The 13,518-nt window shown below is 51.0% G+C and overlaps 7 protein-coding genes across 7 annotated transcripts; 2 read left to right on the top strand and 5 right to left on the bottom strand.

The window, feature by feature from the left end:
- Positions 1-6: 6 nt before the first annotated feature.
- K460DRAFT_374344 (thiol-specific monooxygenase) lies at positions 7-1,576 on the bottom strand (the record flags this gene model as incomplete). The annotated part of the gene is made up of 3 exons (XM_040934651.1): positions 7-723; positions 785-1,385; positions 1,440-1,576. The coding sequence occupies 3 exons, from the start codon at positions 1,574-1,576 to the stop codon at positions 7-9; spliced, it is 1,455 nt and encodes a 484-aa protein (XP_040789803.1).
- Positions 1,577-1,679: 103 nt separating this feature from the next.
- Positions 1,680-3,830, bottom strand: K460DRAFT_425893 (putative MFS transporter; the record flags this gene model as incomplete). Its single annotated transcript, XM_040938236.1, has 5 exons — positions 1,680-2,226; positions 2,277-2,744; positions 2,796-3,210; positions 3,268-3,579; positions 3,632-3,830. 5 exons carry the CDS (start codon positions 3,828-3,830, stop codon positions 2,067-2,069), a joined length of 1,554 nt encoding a protein of 517 aa, XP_040789802.1. The 3' UTR covers positions 1,680-2,066.
- Positions 3,831-4,376: 546 nt separating this feature from the next.
- Positions 4,377-5,814, top strand: K460DRAFT_374342 (putative 1-aminocyclopropane-1-carboxylate oxidase; the record flags this gene model as incomplete). Its single annotated transcript, XM_040934650.1, has 5 exons — positions 4,377-4,542; positions 4,660-5,137; positions 5,204-5,352; positions 5,439-5,668; positions 5,725-5,814. The coding sequence occupies 5 exons, from the start codon at positions 4,377-4,379 to the stop codon at positions 5,812-5,814; spliced, it is 1,113 nt and encodes a 370-aa protein (XP_040789801.1).
- K460DRAFT_55730 (putative cytochrome P450) lies at positions 5,785-7,862 on the bottom strand. The gene is made up of 2 exons (XM_040938516.1): positions 7,711-7,862; positions 5,785-7,608 (listed from the first exon to the last, which is right to left on the bottom strand). Exon 2 carries the CDS (start codon positions 7,580-7,582, stop codon positions 5,891-5,893), a length of 1,692 nt encoding a protein of 563 aa, XP_040789800.1. The 5' UTR covers positions 7,583-7,608; positions 7,711-7,862; the 3' UTR covers positions 5,785-5,890.
- Positions 7,863-8,040: 178 nt separating this feature from the next.
- K460DRAFT_402600 (UPF0052-domain-containing protein) lies at positions 8,041-9,763 on the bottom strand (the record flags this gene model as incomplete). The annotated part of the gene is made up of 4 exons (XM_040936545.1): positions 8,041-8,947; positions 9,111-9,399; positions 9,451-9,468; positions 9,517-9,763. The coding sequence occupies 4 exons, from the start codon at positions 9,761-9,763 to the stop codon at positions 8,041-8,043; spliced, it is 1,461 nt and encodes a 486-aa protein (XP_040789799.1).
- A 231-nt stretch (positions 9,764-9,994) lies between these two features.
- On the bottom strand, positions 9,995-10,621 carry K460DRAFT_414021 (uncharacterized protein). The gene is made up of 2 exons (XM_040937651.1): positions 10,570-10,621; positions 9,995-10,504 (listed from the first exon to the last, which is right to left on the bottom strand). Exons 1-2 carry the CDS (start codon positions 10,601-10,603, stop codon positions 10,278-10,280), a joined length of 261 nt encoding a protein of 86 aa, XP_040789798.1. The 5' UTR covers positions 10,604-10,621; the 3' UTR covers positions 9,995-10,277.
- A 175-nt stretch (positions 10,622-10,796) lies between these two features.
- On the top strand, positions 10,797-13,403 carry K460DRAFT_414020 (uncharacterized protein). The gene is made up of 2 exons (XM_040937650.1): positions 10,797-11,248; positions 11,305-13,403. Exons 1-2 carry the CDS (start codon positions 11,057-11,059, stop codon positions 13,285-13,287), a joined length of 2,175 nt encoding a protein of 724 aa, XP_040789797.1. The 5' UTR covers positions 10,797-11,056; the 3' UTR covers positions 13,288-13,403.
- The last annotated feature ends 115 nt before the right edge of the window (positions 13,404-13,518 follow it).

Raw genomic sequence — 13,518 nt, 5'->3', positions numbered from 1 at the left:
AGGCTGCTACGGCTGCTGCTGCCTACGCGTTGCTTCCGCCTTAGCAGCCTCCTTCTGCCATAGCTGGATGCGGTAGTCCACAAACCGCCACAAAGTATCTTCCCATGCCGGATCATACCTGGGAAGCACTCTTCCTGCAGTCCCTAGAGCAGGCTCACCAGCAATTGCTCGCAAGTCTTCAAAGTATCTTTCGAAATCCGGCATCAATGCCCAGAATGAAGGCCCATCGCCGCGCTCCTCGAGCCGGAGTTGTTCCCATGCCCTCATCTCTTCGTACGTTGGCAATTTTGCTCGGCCTGCAAAGACACGCGCTGCAGACACAGCCTGCCACTCAAAGATCCTGAGCCCAAAAGAGCCTGTCACCATGCCAACCAGTGCCAAACTCGGATCATTCGCAAGGAACACGTGCTGATATAAGCCCGGCACACGGCCATTCCTAGGCTTGACCTGAGGCAGAAAAGGGAAGCTAAACTCGTACCCGGTTGCGAATAGCACCACGTCAATATCATCGACATACGATCCGTCTGCAAATGTTATCCTACCCGTGTCCGGGTCGAAGGCGGCAATGGAGGGTCGTTTCATTATGTCTGGATGCATGAAGGGCGCATCGCCAAAGACTTGGGATGATTCGCGCAAGGATGAGATGATAGGCAGCTTCGATGCTTTACGGATATCGTGCAGAGCATCGAGCGCCGATACTGAACCGCCCACAATGATTACTCGCTACAATTTTCACCCCAGTTAGCATCTTGAGTTAGTTCATCTCTGGAGGGAGAGCACACACCTTGTTACGATATTGCGAAGCGTCCACGTAGTGTTTACTATGCTGTATACTTCCAGGGAACTTCTCCTCCCACTCGATAAGGCCGGGAATTCGTGGCACAAACGGCACATAGTAATGTCCAGTAGCCACGGTTATAGCATCAAATGTCTCCTGCCACCAACGGTCCTGGTGGTGTTCTGATTCCGATTTACGCATTGTCAGGATCCATTCTTCGCCTTTTTTCTCTGCAAGCTCGACCGTTGTATCGTGCTCAACGAGGTTCTCATGTCCTCCTCGGTTGAAGATAGCCTGCACCCATTCTCGCATAACTTCTCTATGCCGAAACGGAGCTCCTTCGCCAAACTCTGCTCGCGTTCGTTCCGAAAGTAATGTGGGAATAGGCTCATTAGAGAAACACATGATTTCAGGTGGCAAGTTGCTATGCAGATGCTCATGAGCTCCAGAATCCGAGAACCGTGACTGGTGTGAGTTGATACGTTCATCCTTCGCAGTTTCCGAAGGTAGGATAGCTGGGATGGGTATAGGAAGGTCCGCACGCCCCTCAAGAAGAGCCTGAAGAGATGGGATACGCGGAACTTCATCCTTGTTGCGTGTCAATACCCTATAGCACGGGGAATTAGAGGACGGGCGAAGGTCAGATATTGCAGTCACGTACCAAGTACCTCCAACTACGTGTCGCCTTTCAAAAACTCGAATGGTCTCAAATACACCCTCTTTGGCAAGCGCATCTGTAACAATGGCTCCAGCAGGACCAGCACCAATCACCGCAACCCTACGCTTGACCTTGCCCATTTTTTACGGGTAGCTGATGTGCGGTAAAAGTTTGCTCAATGATAGAAATATTCTTGAAGCGGTCAGAACAATTCAAGACGGAATGGAGATGAGCGCAGATTTTTACTCATGTCGCTACTAGTACCACGGTACTGATATGCACGTGGTATCACCCACACCCACACCCTAGCTTCTAATTCTTTATTCTGGTACATCAAATAACAACATATGGCCCAAGCCAGAATCACGCAATGCGGAGACTTGCATGAGGTATCCACTCTCTGCGAGTCAGGAGCGAGTCAGGAACGGGTGATATTATTCAATAGGGTTGTCAGCCGCATGAAGCTAAACGCTCCTTCCGATAACGACCTATTTACCACCACGTACTACTACTTCCACTACTTCTCCAATCAGCCACGAATGGATCTGGCTCCGCCATAGGTACCAGGTCTGACAATCTTGCAGGGTCTTTCCCGACAGATGCCGACCGGCATTCTTGCCGCTGTATCCATTACAGAGCATATCTGAAATGCAGATTTTCCTTGTCAGTCAGATCCTTGAAGGCAAGCCGAGCGCCCTCGTCCTTGTCCAAGCCAAGTTGATCTCTGCGCTTGTTCTCCCTGTATAAGACGGTATACAGTGCAGAGGCCGATAAGATAGTAATGCAATAACTTGTACAACATCAGCCACTTAGATCGGGAAGGAAGGGCACTTCTCTTACCATATGATTAAGCCAGTCCACAATTCTGGATAGTGCTTTGCTTTCGATTGACTGCGGACAAGTTGCGGCCCAACGATATTTCCAACGCAGTATGCGACGAACACAGCAGACGCCATAAAACTCTTCTTCGTCTCGCCTGCCACGTTTGCAGCACCAAGAGTGACAGTCAAGCCAACAACCGGTCCAAAGAACCCTATAATGGAGTAGCCTACTACAGGCGCCACAGGTTGATGACCCCATTTGGACTTCCAGATAATGGAAAAGCCTGCGATGACTGGAAGACAGCAAGCGAGTAAGAGTGGAATGCGAATGTTTCGGTATCGCGAGCATAGCCATCCAGTCAATGGTATTCCAACCGCGCAGATAGCACCGAGCGGGAACTGAAACAGAATGCTCTGTAAAGCAGTATATCCGAATGTTGATACGATGAGAGGTCCAAACCCAGAGACCGCGCCATTGACTGTATATCTGTAACGTATCAGTAGGCTGAAGGTTCATAGTTGTACAAAGGAGTATTACCCAGCAGCCATCGTCAACGCCACGAGCCAGACCTTGACATCTAGAGCGCCCTCCTTGATCTGAGACCACTTGATCTCCTGATTTCTCACACCTGTCTGTCCGGCGCGCAAGCGCTCCACCGCTATTATACGCTCTTCAGGTGTTAGAAACCACGCATTTAGAGGCGAGTTTGGCAGTGCGAAACACCATATACCGAATAAGAACGTCATGCCACCAGCTAACACATAAATATACTGCCACGGGGTGAGTGATCCACCCTTGATCTGGGCAAAACCGTAGTTCATAGCACCGCCTATGATTGTGAACCAGCCCGTGCCGGAGAACCACCATGTTTGTCGTAAAGCCTGCTCGGACTGTGTGTAATAGCCACTTACGGTTATCATGAACGCGGTAGGAACAATGGCCTCGGTGAAGCCTAGTAGCAGGTAAGCGCATGCGAATTGTCTCAGTCTAGTAATCATGGAATACTCACCTAGGAAGAACCGTTGCGCCAGAAGACCTTTCCAGTCGGTCACACCGGCGGTTGAGGCGCAAATGACAGCCCAAAGCATTACGGCGGGACCAAGAACGTAGTTTGCGCGGAATCGCTGCAACAAGTATGTCATAGGGTAAGATCCAGCGAGCTGACCGAAGTAGAATATAGACGTCGCCCAGCTGAGTCGAGAGGTGTTGGTCGTCAGGGGTGTAGTCGAATGGTCCACAACCGCAAGATGTAGATCTTTGGTCATCCCAAAAAGAGCGGCGCTCCCAAGAATGGCCTTGTCGTAATAAACGAGTCCGTATCCTGTTATAAGACATTAATATAGAGCTGAACTGAGTTTAGTGCGTTCACTTACCAAACATCATCGCTGGCATCAGGAAAAGATCAATTTTCCTCACAACGCGTCTCTCCACCTCTGGGTCAATTGTCCTGGATTCTTCTCCGAGTATCTCTGCGACTGGTGCTGATATCGAACTCAAGGTCCCATTCTTCTCCGCCACTGCCGCTGCCGTGGCTCCTCCTGAGTTGCTTGAGTCTCTTACTGAACCCGACATGGTGAATTGTCTGCAAATTATTCTATATTGAGACAGAACTCGTACAATTAGATGATTGCAGTTTCAACAAGTTTAAATCAAACAGTCCAGAGTTCTAGCCCAAATGGCATCATCGTTTCGATCACAGGCGATTCATAGTGAGTCCCGACGTCTAGCCGAAATGTTACCATTGCACATACGATTCATACGATAATATCTTTTTAGGCCCATATTGACTCGCAAATCTCCGATTGCGCACCTGTACCAATGAGATTTTTGACCTTTTCAATTTCGGCAATGCCGCTGCGGCAGATTCACAAATGTTGGGGTTTACGACTTCTGAATCCACTATGGCGCAATTGTCAGGCCCCTCACCCATTCACGCGTAAACTACGCGATCGTCGGAAGTCGCTTCCGACCAGAATCCAATCATGCGGAGCATACCTAAGGCGCTCTTCCCTTGAAAGCTAAGAATATCAACGCCGTTGCATGCACGAATATTCACTTACTGGCTAATTCTATCCACTACGAAAGAATACGAACGCGTTTTTGAAATCGATCACCAACATGGCCACTGCCACGGAAACAATAACCCTGCCGTATCACCAGGCACCGGAGACAACCGAGTCACTTGACTGGGCTGATCTCGTAACTCTTGATCTATCCAAGTTCGATCAGCCTGGGGGAAAAGAAGAATTGGCAAAAGAGTTCCAGAGAGCTATTGAGGAAGTTGGTATGTGTCCACTGTGATCAAGCATCTAATAACCGCATCTATCATCCAATCACTCTATTCATGATCATCGAATACTCCATTGCCCGACACACAAGCACTGACCCATCCTGATTACAGGCTTCTTCTACGTCAAGAACCACGGCCTCACCCCCTCAGACATTGACACACAGTTCGCCTTAGCAAAGTCCGTGCTCTCCCTTTCTAATGAGGACAAAGCGCCATACAGAGCAGCCCTAGAAGCAGGCGACTACAATGGCTGGAAGCCTGCTGGCATACGGGACTTGATCCCTGGTGTCAAAGACAACTTCGAAATCTACAACATTCCGAAATTCATCCCTGCACATGCCAACAGACCGCATCCACCCATTGTAAAAGAACATTGGACTACCATCGAAGAATTCTCCACTCGAATACACAAGCAGATTGTTCAGAAATTACTGGTCATTTTCGCCATTGCGCTCGAGCTGCAGGATGAAAATTACTTCGTGGATCGACATCGGTATTCAGAGGAGAGCGGGGACCACTTAAGGTATATGAAGTACTACCATCGGAGTGATGAGGAGAATCAGAAGCTGGGAGGAGTGTGGCTGAAAGGGTAAGTCTGAATGGTTTTGTTGTTCGTGTCATCATTCTGAAATATATGGATATTGATGTACGGCAGACATTCCGACATGGGTAGTTTGACATTGCTGTTTCGCCAGCCTGTTGCTGCGTTGCAGGTGTTGACCAAGGATGGAACCTGGAAATGGGTACGACCGCAAACGGATGCATTAACGGTGAATCTGGCAGATGCACTGCATTTCCTCACCAGTAAGTTCCTCCTCCAAACTTTTCAATCCAATATTAGAGATTGAGAGGCCTGGACATGTTTGCTGACAAGTCCACCTGTCTTAAAGATGGATACTTGAAATCCAGTATCCACCGTGTCGTCGCCCCACCCCCCGACCAAGCGCACATTGATCGTCTGGGCGTGATATACATGGTTAGAATTGAAGACGACACAGATCTTATCCCGATTCAAGGATCTCCCGTCCTTCATCGCTTAGGCCTCGAAGAACAGAAGGCTCTTGGTGCGGATGGACAACCAGTGAAGGCAGGAGAGTGGGTGAAGCAAAGAGTAATCAAGGTAAGGAATACTAGATATGAAGCGCAAACAAAAAAGGATTGACTAACTTTGGATAGAACCTGGGTGCCACAAGTTCAGCAAAGGGAGACAATGCAGAAAGTGACGTGGAAATCGTGAAGGGTGTTAAGATTAAATATTACGAGTAAACGCTACAGATAGACATCGAAGCTGAAACCTTATCGAAGTTGGCATCACAAATTCCCACGTCTCATAAGACACCTCTCACTTTCCAAACTTTCCCTGCCTTACAAATCTTACACGAGCATCCTCAGGCCTCTTCAAATGCGCACTGACGTTGAACTTTTTCTCCTCTACCACACTCATCAACCTCAACCTCGCATGTTCCTCGCTCTCGCCCACTCCCCTCACGACCTCAACACGCCAATCCATCAAAACCCTTGCAAGCACTGCCACAAACTCAACCTGGCTGAACTTCTTCCCGGGACACACACGCGGCCCCATCATAAAAGGCGCGTACAGCGGTCCCTCAGGGACCACTAGTTCTTCCTCGCCAGAAGAAGATGGGAGTATAAAGCGCTTCGGATTGAACGAAAGGGCATCAGGACCCCAGCGCGGCGAGAGATGCGCACCGGTGGTGTTAAAGCCAACCAAAGTGTCAGGCTCCACGGTGACAGTTCGTGCGCCTGTCTTCGTTGTGACTAGGACTTCAGTGGGTACATATGGATAACGAACGAGCATTGGAGCAGGGGTTGCAAGACGCAGTGTTTCATGCATGATTGCAAGGCAGCGGACGAGCTTCGGGTATGTCTCTGCGTAATCGGGTATGATGTTTGCATCGTGGTCGTAGTATCGGTCAATCTCCTCGACAGCCCAGTCCTGCATGTCTGGATGCGCGGCTAGGTACGACAAGGCGAAGATGAAGGATGAAGCTGTCGTTTCGTATCCGGCGACGTTAAACACAAAGATGTTGCCGTAGAGTTCAGAGTCGCTCAGGTAAGATCTCGGTCCGCCGGTCTTCTGCTCTTGCTTGCTTGCCTCGTTTGCTCTGACCATCGACTCTAGCAGACTAAGCGCCTTCGAACCATGCACAGGCTTCGATTTTGCTGACTGCACATGCTGCAGCACGGATTCCTTCATGTACAGCCCAAGTTTTTTGATCGAGACTTTCAACCGGCGCAGTGAACCCGGTAGCAAGAAGTCCGGTGCCTTCAGCGAATTGAAAACAACCGTGAGAATAATGTGCTGGAGAATGAAGCCCAGACACTCCATCAACGATTCCTGATGACCTGTCGGTCTTTCTGTTAAATCCGTGTTTTGTCCAAAGCCCACAACGGAGAGGATCTGCATCGCCAGCAGATCAAACTTGCTCCGAACCATTGCTAGCGTCAACCCATTTCCTCCTTCCACATCTGCATCTACGAGACTCAGCTCGCCCGCTCGTCGAGTCGCCTCATCCCACACACTCCACATCGTGCTCTCATTAAAAGCCGAAGCCGTAATCTTTCTATGCCTCCTCCACACATCCCCATGCGTAGAGCTAACATTCTCCCCGTAAAAGGCAAACAACCTGCTCTGATCTTGTTGTTTCGCCCACTTCCCGTGACTACCAAACACCGTTTCCACAATACCTTGTTCCGAAGTTACTAGTACGTTGCTCGTGGGAGAACACAACACAAAGTTTTCGCCGTACTTCAATAGGCTGCGGTTGCCGTCCTCGGTTGTCCAGCCCATCGTGGTATAAAGGTACCAGTGTCCAAGATTGAAGGGGAGACGGGGAATGAACGAGAAGAGGGGTCGGAGAACGATCCACCATGCGTCTTCGAAGGACACGGGGATAATGATGATGGGAAGACCATATTTGCGCGCTGAGATGTAATTGCGCACTAGTCTCACCATGCGGCGGGAGATGAAGATAGATATGGGGAAGAGTATGAGGAGGGAATACAGCATCATGGATGTTGGAAGGATCTCCGAGGCAGCTGTAGAAAATGTATCTTAAGTAAAATCTTTGGGGGAAAATAGCATCGTGTAGAGGATGACTGACTGACTGTGTATAAGGCTAGTCAAGATGACCGACTTACCTCAGCGCTATCGACAACGTCTAGTGTACAGTATAATTATCTCATGAACGGCTGTGATCGACCGGTCAGTATTGTTAAATGTTTAGCCGACTGGTGCATCATTGGGTAAGCTTTGGATACAGGCCAGAACGTAGCTGCAGTAGCGCTTATGTAAGGGGTTAAAGCCGCTTGTAACCCCTCTCTCTGAAGGCATAAACCAATAAGCAAGTGAGAGCTGTATTTCCCTCAGAAACATCTAATGCTGAACCAATTCACCGTCCAGATACCTATTACGATGTAGTAAACGAAGACTTGTTCGAATCAAAATATGGAAGAAGCGCTCTGGACACTCTACCTCACCTGACCCTCTAGGGTATTTCGCCTACTAGGCATTCTCGGATCCCCCTTGCCCATGGTGACTTCAAGTGCTTGAGTCAAACCCCTCTCATCATATCTCACAAAGTTTTCGCCCTCATTCTTCCTTCCATAAACTCTGATGGCCTCGATGCCCACACTCTTAAGCTCTTCCTTATCGACGGCCGGCGTTCCTGGTCCTTGCAGATGAATGAGATGCGTCACATAGCTCTTGTACTTGCTCTTATCTGTGGGCCCAAATACGCCTTTCGAGTTCTCGCCTGCCTTTGCGATAGCTGCGATGAAGTCTAGTGCGGAATAGGGTTGAGATGACGGTCCAGTCTCGCGATCAATGGTCGAGTTCAGAATGAGGATCTTGTAGCGGATTGCAGGGCTGGTGATGGCTTCTCCCACGCCTTTGAGAATAAGTGAAGGGACAATAGATGTATAAAGTGAGCCAATACTGTATATCACAGCTTGGGCCTCATTCAAAGCATTCAAGACCATTGGGTTCGCAGCGATACGGATCTCTTGGCCGTAGGGATTGATGTACCATAGCCTCTCGATTCTTGCGCGTAACTCCTCTTCATCTGCTTTGGAGAATGTGATATACTGTTTCCGTAGGGTGGGTAAAGATCCAGGTAGGTTCGCGTCTTCGATTCGATCATGCTGTTCCGTTTCATCAATTTCTGATGGTGCACCTTCAAACTCGAGGGCCGTTGATACTGAGGGATGAGAAATGGAGTTTTGACCGGTGATAATGTCGCCATTGGCAAGACCAACGGAGATGTGGTGCGTGAAGTTGGTGTTGATTGCGGGTAGAACAGATGTGTGGCTTGGTACCGAGCAGATACTAGAGAGGAGGTAGATGGCAGATTCGAATGATCCAGTGAACAGGCGGGCACTGTGGTTGTTAGAAACGGATACCATGTCTCCGAAAGGTACTTTCAGAGCGAGTATGCGGGACGGGGAGTCATGAATAGACGGCATGAAGCAAACGAGAAGCAAATAAAGAGCGCAACTGACAGTGAACAAAATTAGAACGACCGGCAAGGGCTCATACATACCCAGTCAAAAACAAATTCCCAATACTTGCTCCCGAGAAGTCAAAACTCGACGACGGTCGACGCCTTTTTACAATGTCACTAGCGACGAGGTTGATAATGGATCGAATGAGCTCTTTCTTTGGGGTCGAGATGTTCGCCCAGAGGGCATGCTCAGCTTCTACGATTTGAAGCCATTCTTGGCGAGCTTCTGCGCGCTCTTTCGATAGTCGATGATTGAAAAAGGCTTTAATAGCTGCTTTTTCGCTCTCGTCATTGTCCGGGTCATCTGGAATGAGACGCACGAGACGACCTGGGAGTGATCAATTGATATTTTGTTGAGTATGGGGGAATGAGGACGAACTTCGAACATCGCCAATGCCTGTTCTAAGTTAGCTAGTTGTTCGTTGTTTCAATGTTGCATATGTACCTGGTCCGCCAAAGACCCGTATTAGCTCGGACGAGCTCCCACCATTATCACTGATAGGAATAACATAGCTCAACGGGCACCTTTTGTCCTCTCTGACTGTCTTGAACACATCAACCAGATGATTCGCAGCGCTGCCGCCCGAGAAGACCACGATGCCCTTTGTCTTGAAGCTCCCGTTGCTCATCTGCAATGTGGGCGTTGACGTGCCGCTATTGAGCGTTAGGAAGGCCTCGGCATTAGAAGACATGATGACGTTGGTGAGGTGATAGAGGAATGTGGACCACAAGGGTCGCGGGAGCTTTAAGTCACGACATGTTGATCGTAACAGAGTGTCATGTTCGTGGCATTAGGTGAGGCAACTCTGCAAGCTCGAAATAGCGAAGTAAGAGTCATGCACTAAGCCTTCCTAATTCGCTAGGGTTATCACGCGCGACCGCAATTGGCAACATCTCGCATTTTCATGTTCATTCGCAAAAATGCATAGACGAGTGTTTTATATTTGTAGGATGTTTTAGATCGAGGAGTTTGTACATTGTGAGCCCTCAGCTCGTTGAAATCAAAGAGTGCCATCAGCGATGCCTCGTTCGTCCCTATCATCCCCGCCATTGTTGTCTTTGCTCCTACCCAGCGCGTCGCATGGAGAGTATAGCGGGTTCCAGCTCCAGTGCAATTGTGATGATGGGCCGTCCGAAGCCCAGAAGAATTGATTGTATGTCCTTCACGTGCCCGTCGCACTCGTGTCCCTCCCTGGGTATGGCTCCCTATGAGGCCCCAGCAGCAGCCTCCTCGCGTTCCTTCCTCCGTGCTCGCTTCTCGAGTAGTGAGTCTCGTCGGTCGGCCAGGAACCGGAATTGTCGCTGCTCAACGCCCATGAGCCAGTAGCCGAAGCTGCCGCCAATGCCGGCATAGATGGGGTAGACCCAGAGTGATTCTTTGTTGAAGAGCGGGCGCATTTCAATGCCGAGCTGCCATACTCGCGCAGCAATGCCTATTGGAAACAACAGTGGTTAGCAGGATGGCTCGGTGGGTATACGGAGATGGTGAGAGAAATACCGAGCCCGCTCCAGAACAGCACCTTGTGAACCATTGTGACTAATTGGGTCCGTGTGTGGATTCGTTTCGGGAGAAGACTGCAATGCAACGGTGCAATGATGGCAGGGGCGGCTCGTCGTGTTGTGAGGTCGCGTTCTCGTCGTTGTTCCTGGGTTCAGAGCGAGCTCCGATGATGCCAAGCCCTTCACCGCGGATGCGGAAGCGACGTCCGACCTCGTACTTCCCTTACTTTACCTTGCCTTTGCGCCAGCACCATCACTCGCGGTCTCGCCCAGTGCCACGACTCCCCAACCAGCCCATGAGCTATCCTTCACTTGCTCGCGTAATGTGAGCTGTAGCAGTGGCTTGCAACTGTTCTTACGTCATTCGCTTCAATTCCATCTGTCTCACCCCTGCGTCCCCTGCATAAATCCGCAGGGCGACGTGCGCGAGCGTCCTCAACCACCACCGCAATCATTGCTCACAACAACAACAACAACCCTCACCCATGGCCGAGGTAACCCGCAAGCGTGCGCTCGAAGGCGAAGGACCTGTGAATATGCGCAAGAAATTAAGGCCCTCGGAACTCCCCCTTTCGCAGTCCAAGCGGTCGGCCATCGACAGCCTAGTCCATACCTTCCGCAAGAAGGGTCAATATGATAGTATTCGCAAAGAGCTTATGGCTCAATACGTCGCAGGCGTAAGTACAACGTCTCATATCGCACAAGATCCATATGCTAATCTGTTGCACTGTAGCCTGCCAAAGACGAACTCGTTACCGCCTTGAAGGACTTAGTCGATCGCGAGACTGACCGCAACCCCTCGCTCTTATCTAGAGACCCCAAAATGGCCACCACACTCATTGAGGGCGCTGGCGAACGCAGCGACATCTATGGCAACATCATGACTACCGTCAGTACCCTGCTAGACCAGTTGATCGAGACCCAAGGCTTGCCTAAGATGCGGGAATACCGAGCCCTAGAAATCGGTGCTGAAGTAGCTGCGGAGGAAGAGAAGCGAGGAAGCAAGAGTGAAGAAGAGTGGGCACGGGAGGCAGACGCCCGGAGACAGGAGCGAGAGTCCATCAGAGAAAAGGAGCTGGAGCAAGAGCGCGAGAGGGAGCGGGAAGAGAGGGCCAAGAAGGAGGAGCGCAAACGACGTGAAAAGGAAGAAGACGAGGCCCGCGAGAAGGCTCGGCAAGAAGACAAGGAGCGGAGGCGCAAGGAGCGCGAGGAGCGCGATAAAGAAGAAGAGGAGCGCCGCCGTAAAGACCGGGATCGCGTCGAAAAAGAAAGGGAAGAGGAGCGCTTGCGTCTCAAGAAGGAGAGGGAGGAACACGACAATAGCCGAGAAGCCCGCCTCAAGAAAATCCGCGAAGCTGATGCTGCACGAGAGCGGCGCATAAAGGAAGAGCTTGAGCGAGACCGTGAAGGGCGGCATCGAGGTAGTCGTGCACGTTCCAGGACTCCTGACCGTGCCAGGGATCGTCGCGGCCGAGATAGAAGCAGGCGAAGGAGCAGGAGCAGAAGTAGAAATAGGTCGCAAGAGCGCACCAAATCTATCAAACCCGAAGACATCAAAGTGGACGACAATCTAGCGTTGCAGCTGCTTTTGCAGGAGAGCGAGCAGATGAAGAAATCCCGCCAACGACCTGCACTCGAACGGTCCGAATCCCTTGAGCCTCCAATGCGCAAAGCCCACCCTCCCAAATCACTTGTTCCACGAGACCCAGCCGCTGTTAGGCTTGCGAAGCTAGGCAGCAAATCTGCATCACCCGCACACAGATCGCCCAGCAAGGAGCCATCAACACCCACCGCAGTCGTAAAGGATGAGGATGCGGCCATGGACGACCCTCCGCCAGCAGAGAAGTCTGGCGAGACGCTGGGCAAGTTTCGATGGGATCAGCCACCTGAACTTCCATCTAGAGGCGACAAATCGCGTGGTCGATCCCGGTCACGCAGTATTGCCCGAAGCGTCAGCATAAGGAAACGCAGTCGAAGCCGTTCACCTTCTCGCGGGAGCCGTTTCGAGAGGCGCTCATCTATACGTGAAGATGATCGCAGATCGAGACGAGACGATGACAAGCACTCATATAGACCCCGCGCTGACAGCAGGCGCCGTGACCGAGTTGACCGCGACGAGAAACCCTCACGCCGTGGCAGCCGAAGTCGTTCTCGCGAAACGCACATCAGCCGCCGCAAATCGCGCCTCGGGACTCGCAGTCCATCACCACCAAGAGAAGAGCGTCGTAAAAACCGCTCTCGCTCACGCTCCCGTTCTCGAGGGAGCCGGCGCATCCGTGATCGCTCACCACCACCACGCCGTCGTCATCGCTCACGTTCGAGGAGTCCAGAGAATATCGACAGATACGTACCTGGTGGTGCGAGTGGTGCTGGCGCTGCTGGCAGTGTTCGCAAACGCGATGATAGCCGAGACCGCAAGCGCGATGATAGTCGGCCTCGTAAACGTGAGGACAGTCGTGACCGCGCGAGGAGTTACAGGTCTCGGGATTACGATCGCTGGGATGGCGGCAGGGAGAGGCTGGGCAATAGGCGTCAGGAGTCAGACTGCTACCAACCTGGTGGCGCTACTACTAGCGATGACAAGGATCGTGATCGAGACCGGAAGCCGAGGGAGAAGAGTCGGAGTAGGAGTCGAAATAGGGGTAGAGATGAAAGGGATAGGAGGAAGCGTGCAAGGACGAGGAGTAGGAGCCGCAGTCGGAGTCGACGACGCTGAGCGGTTGATGATATGATACACTTCAGGAGACGGTTTACTAGAGACATTAGCTTAATATAAGGCTCGACGACGTACAATATCAAGATGCAATTTCATCCGTATTTTTTATTGCACCGCAGACTTGTTCAACGCCTTTCCTATTCTTGAACAAAACTCGTATAGAGGTGCAGTGCTACTCACAGCCGTCATCGCCGAGATAGATTTAATAACCATATGCGCCCCTCCCCCTTT

This window comes from Cucurbitaria berberidis (genome assembly GCF_010015615.1).
Source record: "Cucurbitaria berberidis CBS 394.84 unplaced genomic scaffold K460scaffold_2, whole genome shotgun sequence".
NCBI lineage: Eukaryota > Fungi > Ascomycota > Dothideomycetes > Pleosporales > Cucurbitariaceae > Cucurbitaria > Cucurbitaria berberidis.
This window is presented reverse-complemented; position numbering and strand designations above follow the sequence as displayed.